Source organism: Neopelma chrysocephalum, unplaced genomic scaffold (genome assembly GCF_003984885.1).
Source record: "Neopelma chrysocephalum unplaced genomic scaffold, ASM398488v2 Primary Assembly neopelma1_138, whole genome shotgun sequence".
NCBI lineage: Eukaryota > Metazoa > Chordata > Aves > Passeriformes > Pipridae > Neopelma > Neopelma chrysocephalum.
The window spans coordinates 1,663,390-1,681,512 of NW_020897800.1; the positions used below are offsets into that span (position 1 = coordinate 1,663,390).

Consider the following 18,123-nt stretch of genomic DNA (forward strand, 5'->3'; position numbering starts at 1 on the left):
AGCTAATTGAGGTGTTTAAATTAAATTTGGATCTCTCTGGGATACAGATTTAGGTAAACACAACTGGAACAAAACAGGAGCTCGAAATGGGATGATACAACTTTGATGTCCTGCTGGAATTCAGTGAGTGGCTGTAAACAGGGATATATATTTATTATTTGAAACAGCAGTTACCAAAAATGTATTTTTCTTTGTTTGTCTCTGGCAAACAGGAGGTTTTACTCCGTTGCGGAATTCCTCTGCTTTTTAAAATCCTTTGGAATTAATGTCATCAGTTTCTTGGACCAAGTTTAAGGAAAGCATGTCAGTTCTGTAGCACATGGTTTTTATTCCAGCATGGCAGTGACGTGCTGGAGGGTAAACCTGTCCAAACCCACAGTTATTAGTAAAACAGCATTTTAATCTTTATGGTTATCATTTCAGATGAGATTGGAAGCGTGCCTTTGACCTCAAAATTACCTGCCTGTTTTTATCAGATGGATATTAAAGCATTCCTACCTTTCTTTTTCCCCTCTCCAAGGGCAGTAACAGGCACGTGGGCAGGTGAGGGAGTGTCTTGGGGTCTTAGCTACATAAGTAGCTCCAAGGGAGGAATTTAGGCGCCTCTTCTGGGATAATCCCTCGTTTCCCTCCATCACTCGCTGCCTTTGGGGGCTTTGTGTGTTTTTCTCATCCCTACAAGTTCAGCCTCTCCCATTTACCCACCGAGCTGCACACTGAACGCCCTCCTGCCTTGCTAATAATCATCATTGCAAACAGAAAAAATCGAGGCACGGGGATTTCCACTAGCGCCACCAAGTTCTACAAACTTAAAAACACCAAAAAATATCGGTTAATTATTCATTCCCAAAGCTGCGTTTCCTGGTTTTTTAGGGTCTTAATTATCCCATCACCAGAATGCAGTTACAGCAGCGTTTGTTGCATTAAACGCTCCAGAGCCCCCCAGGGGCAGCACGTAAGGGGGGACAAGGAGGGGTTATCCCTAAACAGGGTGTTTAGGGAACCGAACTCCTCCTCTGGAGCTGCTTCTGTCCGAAGGGATGCGGGGCGAGGTGCCCGCGGTGGCGATGTTACCCAGAGCCAGCACACGCAATGTTCCCAATCCCAGACTGGATTCCCGCCAGGGCGTTTCCGGGCATCGTGCGGGGAAGGGGAAGCGGGAATGGGGACGGGCGGTACCTGTTTCCAAACCTCACGGACCGGCCGGTGCAGGTCTGACATCACGGGAGCGCATCCCAGCCTTCCCCAGCACCCACATTTGCATATGTGCCGCGTCTCCGGCGAGGGGAAATGCCGCGCCACAAACGCAGACGTCGGCAGATATCCTGGGAACGCGCCCAGATCTCCTCTGCCGCAGAGCCGCTATAAGATCCTCCCCTCCCGGCACCGCTGCTCAGCCACCGCTTCCCCGCGGGCTCGGGCATCCCCCGCGGGCGGCGGGGCGGTGACACCGGGTGGCCTCGGGAGAGCCCCGACCCTGGTCCCGACCCCGGTCCCGGCTGCGCTCCCCGCCCTCCGTCCGCCTGTCCGGCTCCCATCATTCGCCTGCAGCTCGCCGAGGAGACGGCAAGGACCACCGCGGGCTCTGCTCCCACCCACTTCGAGCTTCTCCCGCCCCGCAATCCCGCTTTTCCACAGGGTGAGTCATTCCGCGCCACCTCGAACGGTCAGCTAAAAACTTTCAGCCTCTGCCGTCCCTTTCAAGCCTGCTCTTTTTATTGCGTCAGAGTTGGACTTGACGATGCCAGCGGTCTTTTCCAACCTTAATGATTGTGTGATTCTGTGATTCAGTGATCGAGGGAAGAAGCACAGTCACTTCATGTGTTCTACCCATTAAACCAAGGGCCTCAAATCCCTAAATCCTGCCTTCCCCTCCGCTCCAGAACAAAGCAGTCCTTGGCTTGGTGGTTAATTTGCTGTGGGTGAGGCTTGCAGGGTTTGGTGTTGGGGTGTCTCGTTTGGTGTTTGCAAACAAAGCTGCAGTGAACCCTGGGTGTCTCTTCTGCACAAACTATAGACCATTAGGGTTTTTTATAAGAAGTAGGATGAGAAAAAAATCACTCTCAAATACATACTTTAAAGTGCTTTACTGAACGGACAAGGAAATTCCCCACCCCAGTCCCTGTGGCTGCTGGGTGTGTGCAAGTTAATATTGCTCGGCTTCTTTGTATAGAAAATCTTTCTGGAGTGATGAAAAAGCTTTGGAAGGACGCCGGATATTCCGATTGCACAATGAAATGCCAGTGCAAGAGCTGGATCTTCCTACTGTTCACTTGGTTTTAATGCATTTATTTAGTGCAAGGGATATGAATAAAGCTAAAACCGATGCTGAGGAATGCATCTGGTGCAGGGAGGTTTGCAAGCAGCAGGTTGGGGTGCAGGTTGAAGTGGAGGTTGAGCTCTGGGTGGGAGCCCAAGATAAGAGGCTGTGAATTGCCACACCTTTGGTTGACAAAGGGCTTGAAGAAGGTGAGAACAGCCAGGGATGGTCTCAGCAGTGAAGTCTCTGGCCTGGGGAATGTGACTGCCAGGGAATCTCCTGAATGGTCAGACTGAGTCATTTCGTTAACACCAATTATTCTTGCAGAGTCCCTGGTTGTATGTTGGCATTAGAGGCAGAGTGCAGCCCTGGATCAGTTCTAATTACCCCTGAAGTGTTTAGAAGAAGGGCTGGAACCTCTCAGGTGCAGAAGTTGACTGGTCTTCAATGATTAGTTCAGGCTTTGTTGGATTTTGGTGTTTTGTTTCTGTTTTTTTAATAAAATAATTGTTGTTATTCCTAAGGGAAATATATTCTTTCTTCTTCCCTCTTCTCTGTGTCACTCTTGAAAGAGAATAGCTGTGAAATCAAGATCAGAATTCAAGTTGAGATAAAACACCATAAGCAAATCAATGTTACTGCAAAATAAATTCCATCCAAACTTCCCTAAGAACCTCCACAATTCCAACTCCAGGTGCCAAAGACACAGGCCTTTGTAGGGGCAGTCAGAGGGGAAACTAAGTTTTGGGTATTTTGGAAGTTTGGTCTTTCATAGGGGAAGTCTGTGTGGATTTAGGTTTATTAAGAAGCACTGTGCTTAACTCTGAACCCTCTCCCTGCACCTCTGGCAGGGTGAAGATGAGTGCTGATCCTGGTGATGAGATCCTGGTGTGTGCAGTAAAACTTGGAAAAAACTTGTGCCTCTATTTTGAAGGTAATTATGATCTGGGAAGCATTGAATAACCTTTCCTGTTTGAATACTGATTTAATGCAAGTTATTTGTTGGTCTGATTTCAACTAATTTTGCCATAAGCTTCAGTTTTAAGTGTTGTAAAGGACACTCAGAAAATTGGAATACTGTGGGGTGGGCTTGGAGTAAGGGAATAAATTCCAATTTTATAAAGTTAGTTAGAAAACAGTTTCTTCTTTATAAGCAATTAGATTCTTATCCTTTTGCTCACTCAGAATAAAGGTTCTGATCAAAACAAAAATTCTCATGCAATTATTCCTCAGTTACAGGCTTAAACAGACCTGTTCACCCTTAAATAACCCTAAACCATTTTGCATACCTCTGGTTTGGTGGTAAGTGCAGTTCTCAAATGACTGATGTTTTCATCATCGCCATGAATTTGTCTGGCTCACAAATAAAAACACTCTCTGTAGTGACACCAGCTCAGCCTGGGGAGTGCAACTGGGAACACGTAGGTGGCTGCCTGGCTCCCAGCCTTGCCTGGGTGGAAAGTGGTTTCTTTTGTGGGGGCAGAGATTAATCTTGTTTTTCCTTTCCTTTTTTTTTTTCTTTTCTCGCCGCTCACTCGGGACCAAGACGACGATGGTAAGCTGAGAGCTCATCATTTGTAACTTTACCACCAGTAAAAACACTTGCTCGTGTTTTTTACTAACCCACAGATGCTCTGTGTGCCTTAAAGGACAAGTTTCAAACTTGGCTGCTGCAAGAAAAAAGAGAGCTACAGCTGCCCTGCTCCTTCTTGGAGCTCGTGTTGCTTTAATTCCTCCTCGGGTACAGGGCAGTGCCCTCCCTGGCAGCACCTTTTCGTGCCATTCTAATTGCTGGGCAAAAGACAGAACTGTTGCATCTGAATTCTCACAAACAGGCACAGCAGCTTCTGTTGCTCAGATATAGATCTTGCTGTATTCTGAGAAATCCTGGGTTGCCACAAGCCAGAGGTGGAAGAAATGACACTGCCTTCTTTTGTTTGAGGTTGTTGGTTTGAGCTCATCACACGTGATGTCCTTAACAAGAACAAGCTTGCAGGGAGCTTGCAGAGCTGAAATACTAAGAAATCTTCCTTGTTATCTCCCCAGAGCTGGAATGTGATGCCCTTTGCAAGGAAAGGACTCTGTGCAGAGTCCTTCGGAACGTGAACAGCCAGTTGCTGGTGGTTCGCCCGGATCTCAACCTGGCAGCCTTTGAGGATGTGACAGACCAGGAGATGCAATCTGGTACCTTTTCAGAGCTAAACTGTGCCCACTGCACTGCTCCTTTACTCTGCAGGGGGTTGTGTTCTTTCCATCACTGACTCTAAAAGATGAGGCTGAGAGTAAGGACTTAAACTTTGTTTGTAAGAATGAAGATGAGCTAAGAGAGCTGAAATTTTGTGTCTTTGCTTTGGGGAAGGATGAGGTTCCTGGATTAGGAACTGAGTCTGCAGTGTGTCACAAGCAGAAAAAGGACTGTTAAGAGTTTTGGTTAGCTCTGACCACAGAATTATTATTTTTTGTGTTGGATTACAGAAAGTAATTTTAAAATTTAAACAATGTATTAGCACTAAAAATTCTTACTTTCTTGTCACAGTAGTAGTTAACAATATACTTACAGTTTGGGCTTTGATTTTTCTGGGGTGTTTCAGCAATTTATTCAGAACTGTATTTGTTGCACATATTTATTTATGAGTCCCCTGTATACAGACATAAATCTGATTTACAGATGACTGTTTACAACCCAAGTCTCACTTGAAGCATGCACATAGAAGGGTCTGACATCCTACCCACACTGAGTGGTAACTTCACCTCACTGCATGATTGCAGAAAGTCAAAAAGGTGCAGCCAGCAGCCAAAAAAATTTTAAGTCCTGGCTCTTGTGTCAGGAAGATTATCCAGGGAAGGCAGCCAGCAGTTGCCAGTGGAATGTAAGACATAACGAGGTTCCTGCAGCTCTCTCCTGAGCAGACTATTAATAATAAACCATTTTTACTCAGGCCAAGGGATGCACTTCACCATCCACTGCTACAAAACCACCACCCCTGGAGCAGGGATGCCTGTTGCCTTCAGTGTGCAAATAGAAAACAAAAGTTATTACATGTGCTGTGAGAAGGAACGTGGGGAGATGATCGTTCGGTTCAAGGTGAGCGTGTGCCTCCCACACCTCTGTGTGTCAGGGGCAAACTGAGCACCCCAAACCTGGCAGAGCTGGACCAGAACTGCTCAGCTCTTGTGCTGGGAATAAAACCTTCCCTTTTTCTTCCTCAGGAAGGACAAGTTCCCAAGGACATTCCTGGTGAAAGTAACATCATCTTTTTCAAAAAGATGTTTACATCGTGTTGCTCCAGAGCATTTAAGTTCGAATACTCGCTGGAAGAAGGAATGTTCTTGGCCTTTAAGGAAGAAGGCTACTTAAGAAAATTAATCCTAAAGAAATTGTCAGGAAAAGATGGAGTGGATGAAACCACGAAGATAAGTTTATCTGAATTCAGTCAAAATTAAAGTCACAACCTATGATGACAGATTTCAACAGTTTTAAAATATATTTTGGCTTTTTATAAAAGAAACTTCGGTCTTTCTTTATCCAAAACAAGCCAGTTTTCTGTTTTAACTACCATAAAAGAAATAAACATTTAAAGTAATAAATGCAAGTTTTTGACAAAAAAGAAGCAGAAGAGTGTTTTCTAGTCAGGTAGAAGAAAATTACACAATGAGGAAACAACAATGTGAATGTCTATGTGTACAGGTAGAATTTGATCCCTAAAATCTTTTAATGCCTGTTGAGCTAATTGAATGAGGTACCTCACAGATGCAGGGGACCTGTTTGGGGGAGGGAAAGAAAACCACTTAAAATATCAGATTTCATAGCAGCACCTGGTCAGTAAACACTTTGAGAGTGCCTTTGGTTTGCATCGGAATTATTTCCTGAGTGTCTTCATCCATCTCAGCTACACAGGGACATTCTTCTCCAGGTACCACAATAATTAAGGGCAAAAGTTAACAGTAGTTCCAGGGGTTTGATTCAGTTTCCAGAGGCCTGAGGAACACAGGGGATTCAGGGAGAAAGGTGTGTTCATTCCCTTTTCACTCTGCTCCCAGAGCTGCCACCCCTGACATGGGAGATCTGGACTATTAACATTCCCAGAGCTCTTAGATAAATAATTTCTCGTACAATTATCTTAAACCACCACCACATGCAAATATACCCTGGGTTTGGGCTCAGAATGGGAAATATCAAACACTTTCTATGATATGACCTCCAACAGTTCTGTGGGACTTTCCCGTGACTCAGATCTGTACCTTCCTCAGTTGTGACAAAATAATGATTGTTATGTTGGTGTTTATACCAGACCACAGCAGATAAAGCACCCAGCTCCTTCTCACCACAAGACTGAAAAAACTTGGCCAGCTACCTGCTTTTGCCTATGATTGCACGAGTAAGCACCTAACTAACTAACTAAAATTAACAGTCCAGATAAAAAAACCAATCAAATCAAAAAGTCTTGTAGAATTTAAACAGAACTTGGCCATTATTGCGCAATCAGCCTGATGGCAACACAGAATTCTCTTCCTCTTACTGTTAATAGTATCACAAATGTACCAGCAGAATGTGGAAATAGCTGGTCACTGCCTGCTACAATGAAGGTCTGAAAAGATAAAGCTCAGAATCTCAGTTCCCCCCTAAAATGCTCTAAGCCCTGAAGACACAGAGAAGAATGTTGCATCACCCTCACAGCGAGCTCTGACAGGAAGGCTGTTTGTTGCCTTTTCACTCACCCAGGACAATACAGACCAGTGCATTTAGAAAACAAACTCCCAGAAATGCTACAGAGAAACCTTCACATTCCAGGGAAACTGTGAAGGTCAGATGCTCCTAAAATCAACAGGCAAAAGTATTTTTCTTCTAGGCCAATTGTTCTGTTTTCTAAGGGACATTAACTACTCTTGTATTAAGTCTAAGTCACTTCTAAGAATTAAAGGTTTTGTTTTATAACAGCCAAATGAAGCAAGGCAGAGGAACAGTGTGAATTAGTAACAAACGGTTCAGAAGCACACACAAGAGTTCTGTAAATTCTTTATTGCATGGATTAAGAAAAAAGTATTCCCTTTTCTACACCAACTCTCAGGGTCCAAAGAGTTACAGGGTCTGCCTTGCATACAGGCCAGTTGTTGTGATGTCAGAAGAAGCAGTTCAATTTTTCACAAGTTTTACAAAACAGGAAACCAAACAACAGTTAAAAAAACACCCACTAGAGCTCTCATTACAAGGACAGTTGCAAGTCTGTCACTGATGTAATTAATTCATCCCAATTTACAGCGCAGCTTAAACCACCTCACTGATGTAATTAATCCATCCCAATTTACAGCACAGCTTAAACCACCTCGCTCTGATGGACATTATCCAGCTTAAATCTACTGTTTCTTCTCCAACATCTTCGCTGCAGTTGGGTGTTTAACTCTAGAGGGCTCTGAGCTCCCTGCAGGACGTTCGCACTACGGACCCTTGGCTTTGCGCTCGTTTCGCGTTAAATGGTGGTAAAAATACGATGAAGCAGAGGCAGCAGAGAACAACAATCGTGTGTGTCAGGGGCTCTGGTGGCACCTCAGAGGCTCCAGAGCATGGCCACAGCCTTGCAGATCCCCACGTCGTGGTAGTTAAAGTAGCAGAGGCCGGCGAAGGTGGCGGCCGACAGCACGTACAGCCCCGTGTTGGCCACTTTAATGGCTGTGTCTCCGTGGACATAATCAGTGATTACCTGGCCAAGACCCCTACAGGACAAGAGAAAAAAGCTGGAATCAGGCAAGACCATCCACTGAAATCCACCAAATCCACCCAGTTTATGCCACCATTCCAAGATGCCTCAAACATTTATTTTTTTTTACACACTAACATCAACAAAAAGATGAGGCGTCTATTTAAAAAACAAAATTGCACACGTTCTATTAGAAAACATACACATTGGCTTTTGTTAATGGTACTGAGGAAGCAAGGTGCTGAGCACAGCTCCTCAGACAGCAGAATCCTTAGAATCTGCTTCCAAGAGACTCCAAGAGATTATCTGACTCCCAAGGACTGAAGAAGAGGAAAACAAAGGAAATATCCTTCAGGCTCGAAGAGCAAGGTGTGGATTTGGGACCAGCCCTCACCACAAAGGCACAGAAGGCTCTTGGATATTGGGATTAGAAGAGTGGCAACCAATAAAATTACCATACTTTGGGGTTTTTTTTCTATATCTGTTAGACTGAAAATGACCTCTTGTCTGGATTTAAACTATCCAGCAAGAGAAGACACAGGATGCTGTTAAGCTCTGGGGAGAAGCTCTCAGTCAGAGTGAGGAAAGTGCAAGAATCCCTGGCACAAATTTTGAGGGGAAAAACTGAGATTTAAGAAAACCTGGCACCACAAAGTACCACAAAAATCTGCTTTATACTTGTGGCAGGGAACTCCAAACCAGTCTCACCTCAAGAAGGTGAAGGCTGCCAGTCTGGCCAACCATGCAGCTGGATCCACTCCTTGTCCCAGCTGATTAAGGACCACAGCAGAACAAAAGGAGCAAGCATCCATTCCCCAGGAATCAAGGAAATAACAATCCAGGTCTCCACTGCTCTAGTGGAGTCTTTGCTGTGAGCTCTTTACTATACAGAACCTCATCCCCAGTGAGATTTCAAAGCCAGCCCACAGCACAGAGCTTTAAAGGAAGAACTTGGGTTCTGTAGGTCTGCCCTCTTTCTGTTCCCTCCCTTTGTACAACACTGATTCTCCTACAAGATAAAAACACCCAAGATCCTACACATCCAGTGGCAAGGAAGTGCTCCTGAGGCCAGAGACTGTGTAGAACACTGGAGGATTTCTATGGATTCCTCAACAGTAATATACATCCTGTCTTCTGAGAGAATTGTGTGACAAAGGAAGGCCAAGGTACAACCACTCCTGTCAAAGATCACGACAACTCAGAGACCAGGGACATTGCCTCTTTCCAGGTGGAAATAAGCCAGCAGACTTGCTGCCATGCACAGATTTCAGCCAGAAGGGCTTGGAGCCACCCTGACTTTAATCCTGAGGGACTCTGTGCTTACCAGTGGCCGTGGAGGGTGAGGGCAGCGGCCAGGGAATAGTCCACGGCGGGTCCTGGGCACAGGTAGGCTGCAGGGAGGAGCCCCAGCAGGAACACACTGACAGCTCTCTCCCCTGTCCAGTGCAAGGATGCAGCCTTGGAACCGCCTGCAAGGAGAAACAGTTCTCAGGGCAAAGCCCCTCTTCCAAGTGCTGGGACCTGAGAAGCAGAGACCTCCCCCTGAGCAGCACCACACGTGTCTGCTGTGAGCTGGTTACTGAGCCTTCATCCAGGCAAAATGAGATGCCTGGGAATTACTGCTACAGAACACAGATCTGTTTTCAATGTCACTGGAAAGGAGTGTCTTTAAAGGCAAAGCATCTTTGGTGATTTTCCTGCCTGTTACACACCATTTACTTCTCCCACTTTCTGAGAAATGGCTTTGGGACCCAGACAGACCCAGCTACGAGATCCAGTGAATGGCACATCATGGTGACTCTGTTCTGCCCAGGAACCAACATTGCTATTTTTAGCTGTAAAGAAGAAGATTAAACTCAGGGACCACCACCTATGACCTGAAGGATTTCAGTCCTCCACTGACACTCAGCTGGGCACAATCTGAACCACGTTAACAGGTGACTCTAGAAACAGAAATATCAGTTAGGGAGCTCTGTAACCAACTTTTTGGAATCATGCAAATACAGTTAAGGAGGAAAAAAGCCAAAAAAACACCTAGAGGGTTGTGTAGCAACCCAAAACCTTAAAACCATAATCAAAATACTTGGATGTCAGCATCAGCCCAGGCTAAAACCATCAAGAAATGACTCTACAAAATTACCTTTATAATGCAATACCCCAAAGTGCTTACCTAACATCCATCCATCTAAACCAAAATACAAATGCTTTTCTTTATTTTTGCAAGGAGAAAAGAAACTTAGAAAGTGACAAGATAAGGAAAGCAAAGTACATGAAGCAAAACATGAGAGGGATTTGTGGACTAATAAGTCTGTGGAATAATAAATAATGGTAAAAAATAAAGCTGTCCCTGTAGAACTCCATGGCCCAGAGCCCTTCACACACACACAGGAAGTCTGTGGTTAATATGAAACCCAGAATAGTAAAGGAATGAAATGGCTTAGCCATGTTTAAGCCAATTTCTTTTCTTAATCTTTTCAATTATTGAAGCATTTCTCCATGTTTTCCACTTGAAGGTGCACTGAAATGGCTACAAACACCCTTAACCTGCAGTCACAACACTGCTAGTGAATCATAATAAGTTTAACCTTCTGATTCCTAAAAACATTTCAACCTTTTTTTTTCCACACCTTTGTTAATGAGCAGAGATTTACTATTTAGCAACAAGCCGATATCTCCTATTTAAGGACTCCCACACTGGACACTGACATCCCAAATACCAATTTCAAATCCCAGCAGTGTGACATCACACAGACCTTGTTTTAAATCAGACCCAGACTAAGTGCAAATCAAAATGCTATTAAGTGCAAATAGTGCTGTTGAAGTTGATGGTAACACATTACAGACAACCAGAGCCACAGCAATAGCACCATTATTTGTGACAAATACCATCTCTGCACAGTTACTTTGCTGTCCAACAACACCCAGCACTTCACAACTTTCCCCTTAACTCAGTGGGCCCACAGGATTATTTTCTCCTGCAGAGGCTGTGCTGGTAACACCTGTAACCCTACAATACCCAGGAAGAGACCGAGAAAAACCGCTGTAACACGTGTAAATCCTTTCTGCCCTTGGTTACTCAAAGCTGCCACTTAAAATCCTTTACCTGGCCAAAAAATTGACGGAATCACAGACTGGTTTGGGCTGGAAGGGATCTTAAGCTCATCCCATTCCTGTGCCCTTGGCACCACTGTGCCACAACCACCTCCATCACCTCTGTCCTTTATCCCTGCACCTCTCCTGGTCCCTTGGCAGACCCACACCAAGTCCTGGTTCCTTATAACCCTTTTTAATAGAATCATAGAATGCTGAGGTTGGAATGGACCTTAAAGGTCATTTAGTCCTGAACACCCTTGCCCTGGGCAGGGACACCTTCCACTGGACCAGGATGCTCAGAGCTCCATCCAGCCTGGCCTTGAGCACTTCCAGGGATAGGGGAGGTACCACCTGAACAAAGGGGTTCCCCTGACCCCGGGAAAACCCCGCACACCCACACCCACAAACACACTGGGGTGGGTTACCCTTGGCTGCACAAGTGCCCACCGAGCCGCTCCCAGCTGGACAGGGGAGAGAGAATAAGGTGGAAAACAACCCATAGGTCGAGACAAGGCACTTCACTATAGCAAAACCAAAAGCAGACGCACAAGCAAAGAAGAAAAAAAAAATAGCAGGTTTGTTCTCTACTTCCCATCAGCCAGCGATGTCCGGCCGCTTCCCGGGAAGGGCTTCGGCCGCTTCCCAGAAAGGGCTTCAGCAGGTGCGGCTCCCAAGGCAAACACTGTAAATAACGACTGTTCCCCCCCCTTCCTCCTTCCCTTGGCTTTTACACCTGATGGTTTGGAACATCCCCGTGGCCAGAGCGGCCCAGCGGGTCCCGCGGGGTCCTGCCCGCCTGCAGCGCCGGGGGGGGGGGATCACCACCGCCCCCAGCCCGCACTGCCGAGCCCAGCGCTGCCAGGGGGCTCTGGGGAACGAAACCGCATCTCAGCCCGCCCCGACCCCCCCAGACACGCAGAGCCGTGCACATACCGTGTCCCTGCGGGGGCGGGCCGTGGCTGTGGCTGTCCCGGGCCGGGGCGCTGCGATGGGCGGCGGTGAGCACGGCGGGGCGGCGGAGCAGGGCCAGAGCTGCGGGGACAACGGGGGCGGGCGAGGCGGTCACCGGGGGGGTCCCGCACCCTCCGGGGGTGTCCCGCACCCTCCGGGATGTCCCGCACACCCCAGAGGGGCTCCGGGAGCGCCGCTCGCCCGCCCCGCAAGTGACTCACCCATGGCGGCCCCGCGGGGCCGCAGCAGCGCCAGCGCCATGTCCGCTCCAAGGGCACCGCGCCCGGACACGGAAACGGCGGCGCCGCTTCCGCTTCCGGCGGGGCCGGGCGGAAACGGGGAATGCTGGGAATGCCGGGAAAAATGGGAGTGCGGAGGGAACCGGCGGGAGTGCGGGGACACGGAGGGAACCGACCCAGCTCCATCACCGCCCCTGACCCGCCCGGTCACACCGGGGAGCGGCTTTATTGCAAATATAACAGCACGAGGGAAGGGGTTCGCGCTGCCGCAGGTGGGATGTGTGGAGGGGATTCCTCCTCTGCGAGGTTTGCGCTGGCACAGGGTTGTGCTCAGCGAAGCGGTGGCTGCGCCATCCCTGGGAAGGGGTCGAAGCCGGGTTGGAGCGACCTGGTCTGTTGGAAGGTGTCCCTGGTCTGTGGAAGGTGTCCCTGCCCATGGCAGGGGGGTGGAATTAAATGGTCTTTAAGGTCCCTTCCAACCCAACCCAGTCTGTGATTCTGTGTGATTAATCCTGTCTTACGCCACACACCACCAGAGCCAGGTGCTCCTCACCCTCACTCGCTGATGAAACACCTCTGTACAAGGGAAGCTGTGCAAAATAAACACCTCTGTGAACATCTGTGTGTGCTAGAGCAGCTGCACTGCTACTGCAGGACTGAGCAGAGTGTGTGCAGTTTGTGCTCGTTCAGGCTGTGCCCACTCGCCAACACAACAATCACACCACACAGTGCATATCCCTGCTGGCTCCTTCCCTGATTTCATCTCCTCCAAGTCTGGTCAGGCACAAACACAGGGAGAGCACAAGCACCACCCAGACTTCCCAGCTCTGTCCCCGGGCTTTGCTCCAAAACAATGACAAAAGCATCAGACACGTCTGGGTTTATTCATTTTATTAAAAGGCTTGGCTGTTCACTGCAGGGAGAAAGGCCCGGTACCAGTTTCTCCAGTAACACACTGGGCAGACCAGAAACAGAGCACAACACCCACCAAGGCCTCTCTGTCAGCACAAATGGTTTCAGCATCCCCAGAGAGAGTGAAGGAAGGTAGACACAATGGCCAGCCCACAGCAGGGTTGGGAGAGGAGTCTAAACCGAGCAAATGCACTGGTGTCTTTTCTTCATCTTTATGGAATTAGTCACTGCACCTTCAGCTGGAATTAAGAGTATTCCCTCAGCTCCCTGCTGTGTCCAGCTAACCCTGTGCATGCCCCCACAGGTCTGCTTTTGGTGGAGGATGGGAAGACAAAGCTACTGTGGGGTTAAATCCAGTGGCATTTCCCCTGTTATCAGACTTGTCTGTCCTCTCTCCTGTTGCAAGTCCTGGCCATTATTTAGGTAACCCAGAAAAGCAACCTGTTAAAACTGAATTTTTAAAAAACCAACCAAAAATGGTGCAAATGTGCCTGCCTCCCCCCTGCAGAGAGCATGTAATGTTTTTGGGCATCAGAGGTCAACCTGGTCACAGAGAAAGAATCTGAAGTTGGCAGGACAAGCCTACTTGTCAGACAGGTAACTGCTCTCCTGGATTTCCGAATGCCAAGTCCCTGGAAAGCAAAGGAGCATCTCCTGCAGGCTGCCAAGGCTCAGCTCCTCCCCCTGGGCTGGCCAGATGTGCATAAACCACAGTGCTGGGACAAGTTGTACCATGGGGCAGTGCTGAACAATAAATACCTGGCCCTGTCCTCCCCCTCATAGTTTGAGCTGCAGCCCAGACCCGTCAGTCCTCATCTGAGCTGTCCTCAGACTTCTCATCTCCCGCCACCTTCCAGTTCTTCCTCTTGCTCCTCTTCTCTGGCACTTCACTCTGCCTCTCTGACACGGAGCTGGAACGTTTCTTCCTCTTCCTTGGGGGCCGTTTCTCTTTCCTCCCCTCAGACTCACTGTCCTCAGAGCTGCTGGTGCATGAGCTGCTTGCATGGGAAAAGTCACTGTCCTGCCCAGAAGAAGAGGTAGGTTCCTTGGCAGGCACTTTCCTGGTCTTTTTCTTGCGCTTGTGTTTTCCTTTCCGGGTGCTTGGAGTCTCCTCTGCCGAGCACTCGCTCTCCTGGGAGGAATCTGTGGAAGTTTTCCCCTGCTCCTTTTTCTTTTTCTTCCTTTTTTTGTGGGAGCGCTTTTTCTGCTTCTTCTTGTGGGATTTCTTTGTTTTTTTCCTCTTGTGGGACTCACGGGCAGTTTGCTTCCCCAGGTGGGATTTCTTCTTCCCATTGACGGCGTTTTGTTCATCTCCTTCTTGCTGGTCACTGCAAAAAGAACAGGAGGGTGTTCACTGTTGATGATCCTGCTGGGTGCAGGTTAAAAATAATTAATTCTGTCTAAGATCTTATTTTTCAGTTAAGTCTCCACTCTCCAGGACACTGCAAGGATTTATTTACCTCCCAGATTCACAGGTTTTAGTAACTCCAGCTAAACCTCAATGTCTAATTACTATAAAAGATTTGATCCCCTCCTAAGACTTGCACCACATTAATTGATTTTTTTTCATGTAACAGTAAGGCTTTACATTCAAGGCTGATCTATATCCAAAATTTAAAACTCAGGTTGTAAAATTCCCTGCCTAACTTGACAGAAGGAGGATTCTGGATCCATCAGTAAAGCTGCTTGCCTTACCTGTCTGTATCGAATTCCTCAGGGTACAGCTCTTTATACCCACTGTGCCCCCACCTGTAAGAAAGCAGAACCATCTGTCAGAAACAGGCAAGGTGTTTGAGGACAAAAATACAATTCTGAAAAGCCAGAGCCACAGAAAGGACATGAGTTTAGACAGGGAGGAAGGAAATATGGCTGATTTGGTTGGTGCTAATTAAATGTACCTCAAGTTCTCACTCTCTTTTCCATTTATAGTTAGAGAAAACTACAACTCAAATTTCTTTGAAACAACCCTAGAGAGCACTAGTTTGTGTTTCTTGAGATTCTTTTAAGCTCCTTGGGCAAAGTAATAAATATTAAGCTTAGGGCTGAGCTTTTGCTGCTTACTGTGCCTTAGAAACTCAAATTAGGTGTTGTGTGACACTGCAGGAGTTTGTACATGTCAATTATTCATTCTCAAGATGAACCTGAGCATTATTTTATAGGAGTACACATTGAACAGAAAAATGTATACAGGACTCCAAAAAGGTATTATAATTACAGTTACAATCACAGAACATGAATCTCCCCACAGACCTGTCTGGCATGTTGGCTTCACATTCATAGAGCTTTTTATTCCAGGATCGGGCCCTGAGGAGATCATCTTCCACCAGGTCAAGGAATTGTGGGTTCCTTGTTTTCCACTCAGCCCTGTGTCCCTCCTCATCGAAGCCATCGCTGCGCATCCGACTGCTGGAGAGAGAGAACAGTATCCTTCAGCCCAGCCCTGAGGGAGAAACCACCCCCAGAGCCCCCCAGAACCCAGCTAAGTCATTAATAACCTTGAAGATTACTCATCTAGATGAAGGTATAAATGGTCAGACTTGAGCACAGGCCTGAGCTCTTTCCAGGGACTCATTAAGGAGAGAATAACTCTGTCTGTAGTGTGTCTCACCTGGAGGTGTCTGACAGCATTCTGCTTTGCCTTTTCCAGTAAGTCTCTTCTGTCTGCTTCTCCCACTCCCTTATTTTCCACATTTCTGTCTCTTCCTGAAGCTGAAAGTCATGGAAGGGAAACAAGTTTTAACATCAGGGAAACTTCACACGTGACATCAGCTCCAACCAACCTCAACACTCCTGCTGAGAAAATCCACAGCAACCTTTCCTACCACCCTCAAACAGATTATTTATACACATATTTAGTTGTACCAAAAGGACAACCTCTTGATGGTAGTTCCCTACCAAAGCACATAAGGAGAAGCATAAAAATGGTGGGTTTGACTGATTTTACCACCTCAGCTGCCCTGTCATTCACTGCCATCCCAAACATATGGACTGTTGCAGACTCCAGCACATGAATATCATCTGGAAAGACCAAGCCAACAATACCCCAGCATGTAATACTGCGTGGTTTGGCACAAATTTATGGTTATAGACGTTGACTGTACATGAGTGACTTTATAAACATATGGAATAAACAAGTTGGACCTGCTAAATTACGACAGGAATTAATTAAATACTTTGCTGAAGTTAATGGAGTTGCTTCATCTTGCACTAAAATCCTGCCTGTGCACACTAACACAAAGTTCAACTTTTTTGATGTGAATAAAAGTACATACAGAGTACAACGAGGAAAAAAACCCAAACAATTAAAGATTTGCTACTTTTTAAAGGGCAAACCGTAATTTTCATGGGATGTCCTGAGAGAATGTGCTTTTCACTGGGCAAGTTTATAAACAGCATAAGTATATAAGTAAATAAACAAGATTATAAGTAAATATATACACATTCCCTCCCCGGGGTGAGAACTCAAGAAAAACAGGGTTAAACTGACACTCGGGAAAACGAAAACGGGGTTAAACTGAACTCGAGACAAACAGCATTAAACCGAAAGCGAGACTAAGGAGCTGATGATGGGGGCCGATTTAACAAACTCCTCTTTATCTCTGGCAAACATTCCTGCTCCCCCCTCGCCGGGTCAGCACCGGGTGGCACCACCGGGACCCGGGGATGTCCCCGCACGCCGCGATGATCGCGGGTGGCACCACCCCGGGACACCGGGACGTCCCCGGAGCCACCAGGATCATCCCGGGGCAGCGGGTGACACCCCCGGGATGTCCCTGGACACCAGGATCATCCCGCACCAGCGGGTGGCACCACTGGGATGTCCCCGCAACCCGAGATGTCCCCGCACCCCCAGCATGTCCCCGCATCCTGGGATGTCCCCGCATCCCCGGGATGTCCCCGCACACCCAGCATGTCCCCGCACACCCAGCATGTCCCCGCACCCCCAGCATGTCCCCGCATCCCGGGATGTCCCCGCACCCCCAGCATGTCCCCGCATCCCGGGATGTCCCCGCATCCCCGGGATGTACCCCCACTCCCGGGGTGCCCCCGCACCTCCGACATATCCCCGCACTCCCAGCATGTCCCCGCACCACCGTGAGATCCCCGCACCCCGGAATATCCCCACACCCCCAGCACGTCCCCACACCCCCAGCATGTCCCCACACCCCGGGATGTCCCCGCACCACCGTGAGACCCCCGCACCCCGCTGCCGCCGCCGCCGGGCCCTGCCCTGCCCGCACCTTGTTGTGCGCTCCCGTGTGCCGGATGACGTTCCGCAGCAGCACCTTCCCCACGGGCACCCGGGACATGCTCGGGCCGCGCCGGGGCGGCCGCGATGGCGGGGCCGGGGCGGAAACCGGCGGGGCCGGGGCGGAAACCGGCGGAGCGGCCCCTTCCGGCGGCGTCTCCCGGGGCGACGGGCGCGGCCATGGCGGCCTGGGCCGAGCGCCGGGCTGGGCCCTGCGCTGAGGGGGGAACAGGGCTCTTCTTTTTTTTTGGGGGGGGGGAACCCCCAAACCTCAAAATACACACACACCCCCAAGATCGTGATTCAAAGAAATCAAACTCTCAACTGTTAAGACGGTGTCTGAAGATCCTCCTTCCTGGGTCCTGGGGTCCTTCTTTTTGTGGAAAAAAACCCCAAACAAACCCACAAAAACCACAACAGTTCACAGTCATTGAGTTTGGAAAAGACTCCTCCAAGATCATGATTCAAAGAAATCAAAACTCTCAATAGCATCATACTGTTGAGCCAGTGTCAGAGGTCACCCCCCCCATCCTGGGTCCTCAGGTCCTTCTTTTTGGGGGAAAAAAAACCCCAAACCACAACATTCACAGTCATTGAGGTTGGAAAAGAGCCCCCCAAGATCATGATTTAAAGAAATCAAAGCTCTCAACAGCATCATACTGTTGAGCCAGTGTCAGAGGTCACCCCCATCCTGGGTCCTCAGGTCCTTCTTTTGGGGAAAAA

The 18,123-nt window shown here is 48.1% G+C and overlaps 3 protein-coding genes across 4 annotated transcripts; 1 reads left to right on the forward strand and 2 right to left on the reverse strand.

Annotated features, from left to right (window-relative positions):
- The first annotated feature begins 1,509 nt into the window (after positions 1-1,509).
- On the forward strand, positions 1,510-5,840 carry IL18 (interleukin 18). The gene is made up of 6 exons (XM_027699358.1): positions 1,510-1,639; positions 3,112-3,194; positions 3,807-3,815; positions 4,307-4,444; positions 5,200-5,345; positions 5,471-5,840. The coding sequence occupies exons 2-6, from the start codon at positions 3,119-3,121 to the stop codon at positions 5,702-5,704; spliced, it is 603 nt and encodes a 200-aa protein (XP_027555159.1). The 5' UTR covers positions 1,510-1,639; positions 3,112-3,118; the 3' UTR covers positions 5,705-5,840.
- Positions 5,841-7,253: 1,413 nt separating this feature from the next.
- On the reverse strand, positions 7,254-12,276 carry SDHD (succinate dehydrogenase complex subunit D). Its single transcript, XM_027699359.1, has 4 exons — positions 12,222-12,276; positions 11,983-12,081; positions 9,281-9,425; positions 7,254-7,972 (listed from the first exon to the last, which is right to left on the reverse strand). Exons 1-4 carry the CDS (start codon positions 12,259-12,261, stop codon positions 7,807-7,809), a joined length of 450 nt encoding a protein of 149 aa, XP_027555160.1. The 5' UTR covers positions 12,262-12,276; the 3' UTR covers positions 7,254-7,806.
- An 828-nt stretch (positions 12,277-13,104) lies between these two features.
- NKAPD1 (NKAP domain containing 1) lies at positions 13,105-17,511 on the reverse strand. Of its 2 annotated transcripts, none has more exons than XM_027699305.1 (5): positions 17,393-17,511; positions 15,760-15,860; positions 15,402-15,554; positions 14,847-14,900; positions 13,105-14,479 (listed from the first exon to the last, which is right to left on the reverse strand). In XM_027699305.1, exons 1-5 carry the CDS (start codon positions 17,459-17,461, stop codon positions 13,957-13,959), a joined length of 900 nt encoding a protein of 299 aa, XP_027555106.1. In that variant the 5' UTR covers positions 17,462-17,511; the 3' UTR covers positions 13,105-13,956. The 2 variants fall into 2 exon arrangements, with proteins under 2 accessions (XP_027555106.1, XP_027555105.1); XM_027699304.1 differs by having other exon boundaries at positions 15,402-15,557.
- Between the last annotated feature and the right edge of the window lie 612 nt (positions 17,512-18,123).

Coding starts and splice junctions, on each gene's coding strand:
- SDHD (XM_027699359.1), bottom strand. CDS start 12,261: ATGGCGCTGGCGCTGCTGCGGCCCCGCGGGGCCGCCATGG. Junction 9,426..11,982: donor CCCGCCCCCGCAGGGACACG/GTATGTGCACGG, acceptor TTCTCCTTGCAG/GCGGTTCCAAGGCTGCATCC. Junction 7,973..9,280: donor CTCACCCTCCACGGCCACTG/GTAAGCACAGAG, acceptor CTTGTCCTGTAG/GGGTCTTGGCCAGGTAATCA.
- IL18 (XM_027699358.1), top strand. CDS start 3,119: ATGAGTGCTGATCCTGGTGATGAGATCCTGGTGTGTGCAGTAAAACTT. Junction 4,445..5,199: donor AGACCAGGAGATGCAATCTG/GTACCTTTTCAG, acceptor ATTTTTACTCAG/GCCAAGGGATGCACTTCACC. Junction 5,346..5,470: donor AGATGATCGTTCGGTTCAAG/GTGAGCGTGTGC, acceptor TTTCTTCCTCAG/GAAGGACAAGTTCCCAAGGA.
- NKAPD1 (XM_027699304.1), bottom strand. CDS start 17,461: ATGTCCCGGGTGCCCGTGGGGAAGGTGCTGCTGCGGAACGTCATCCGG. Junction 14,901..15,401: donor GAAGCCAACATGCCAGACAG/GTCTGTGGGGAG, acceptor GCTTTCTTACAG/GTGGGGGCACAGTGGGTATA. Junction 14,480..14,846: donor GAGGAATTCGATACAGACAG/GTAAGGCAAGCA, acceptor TTCTTTTTGCAG/TGACCAGCAAGAAGGAGATG.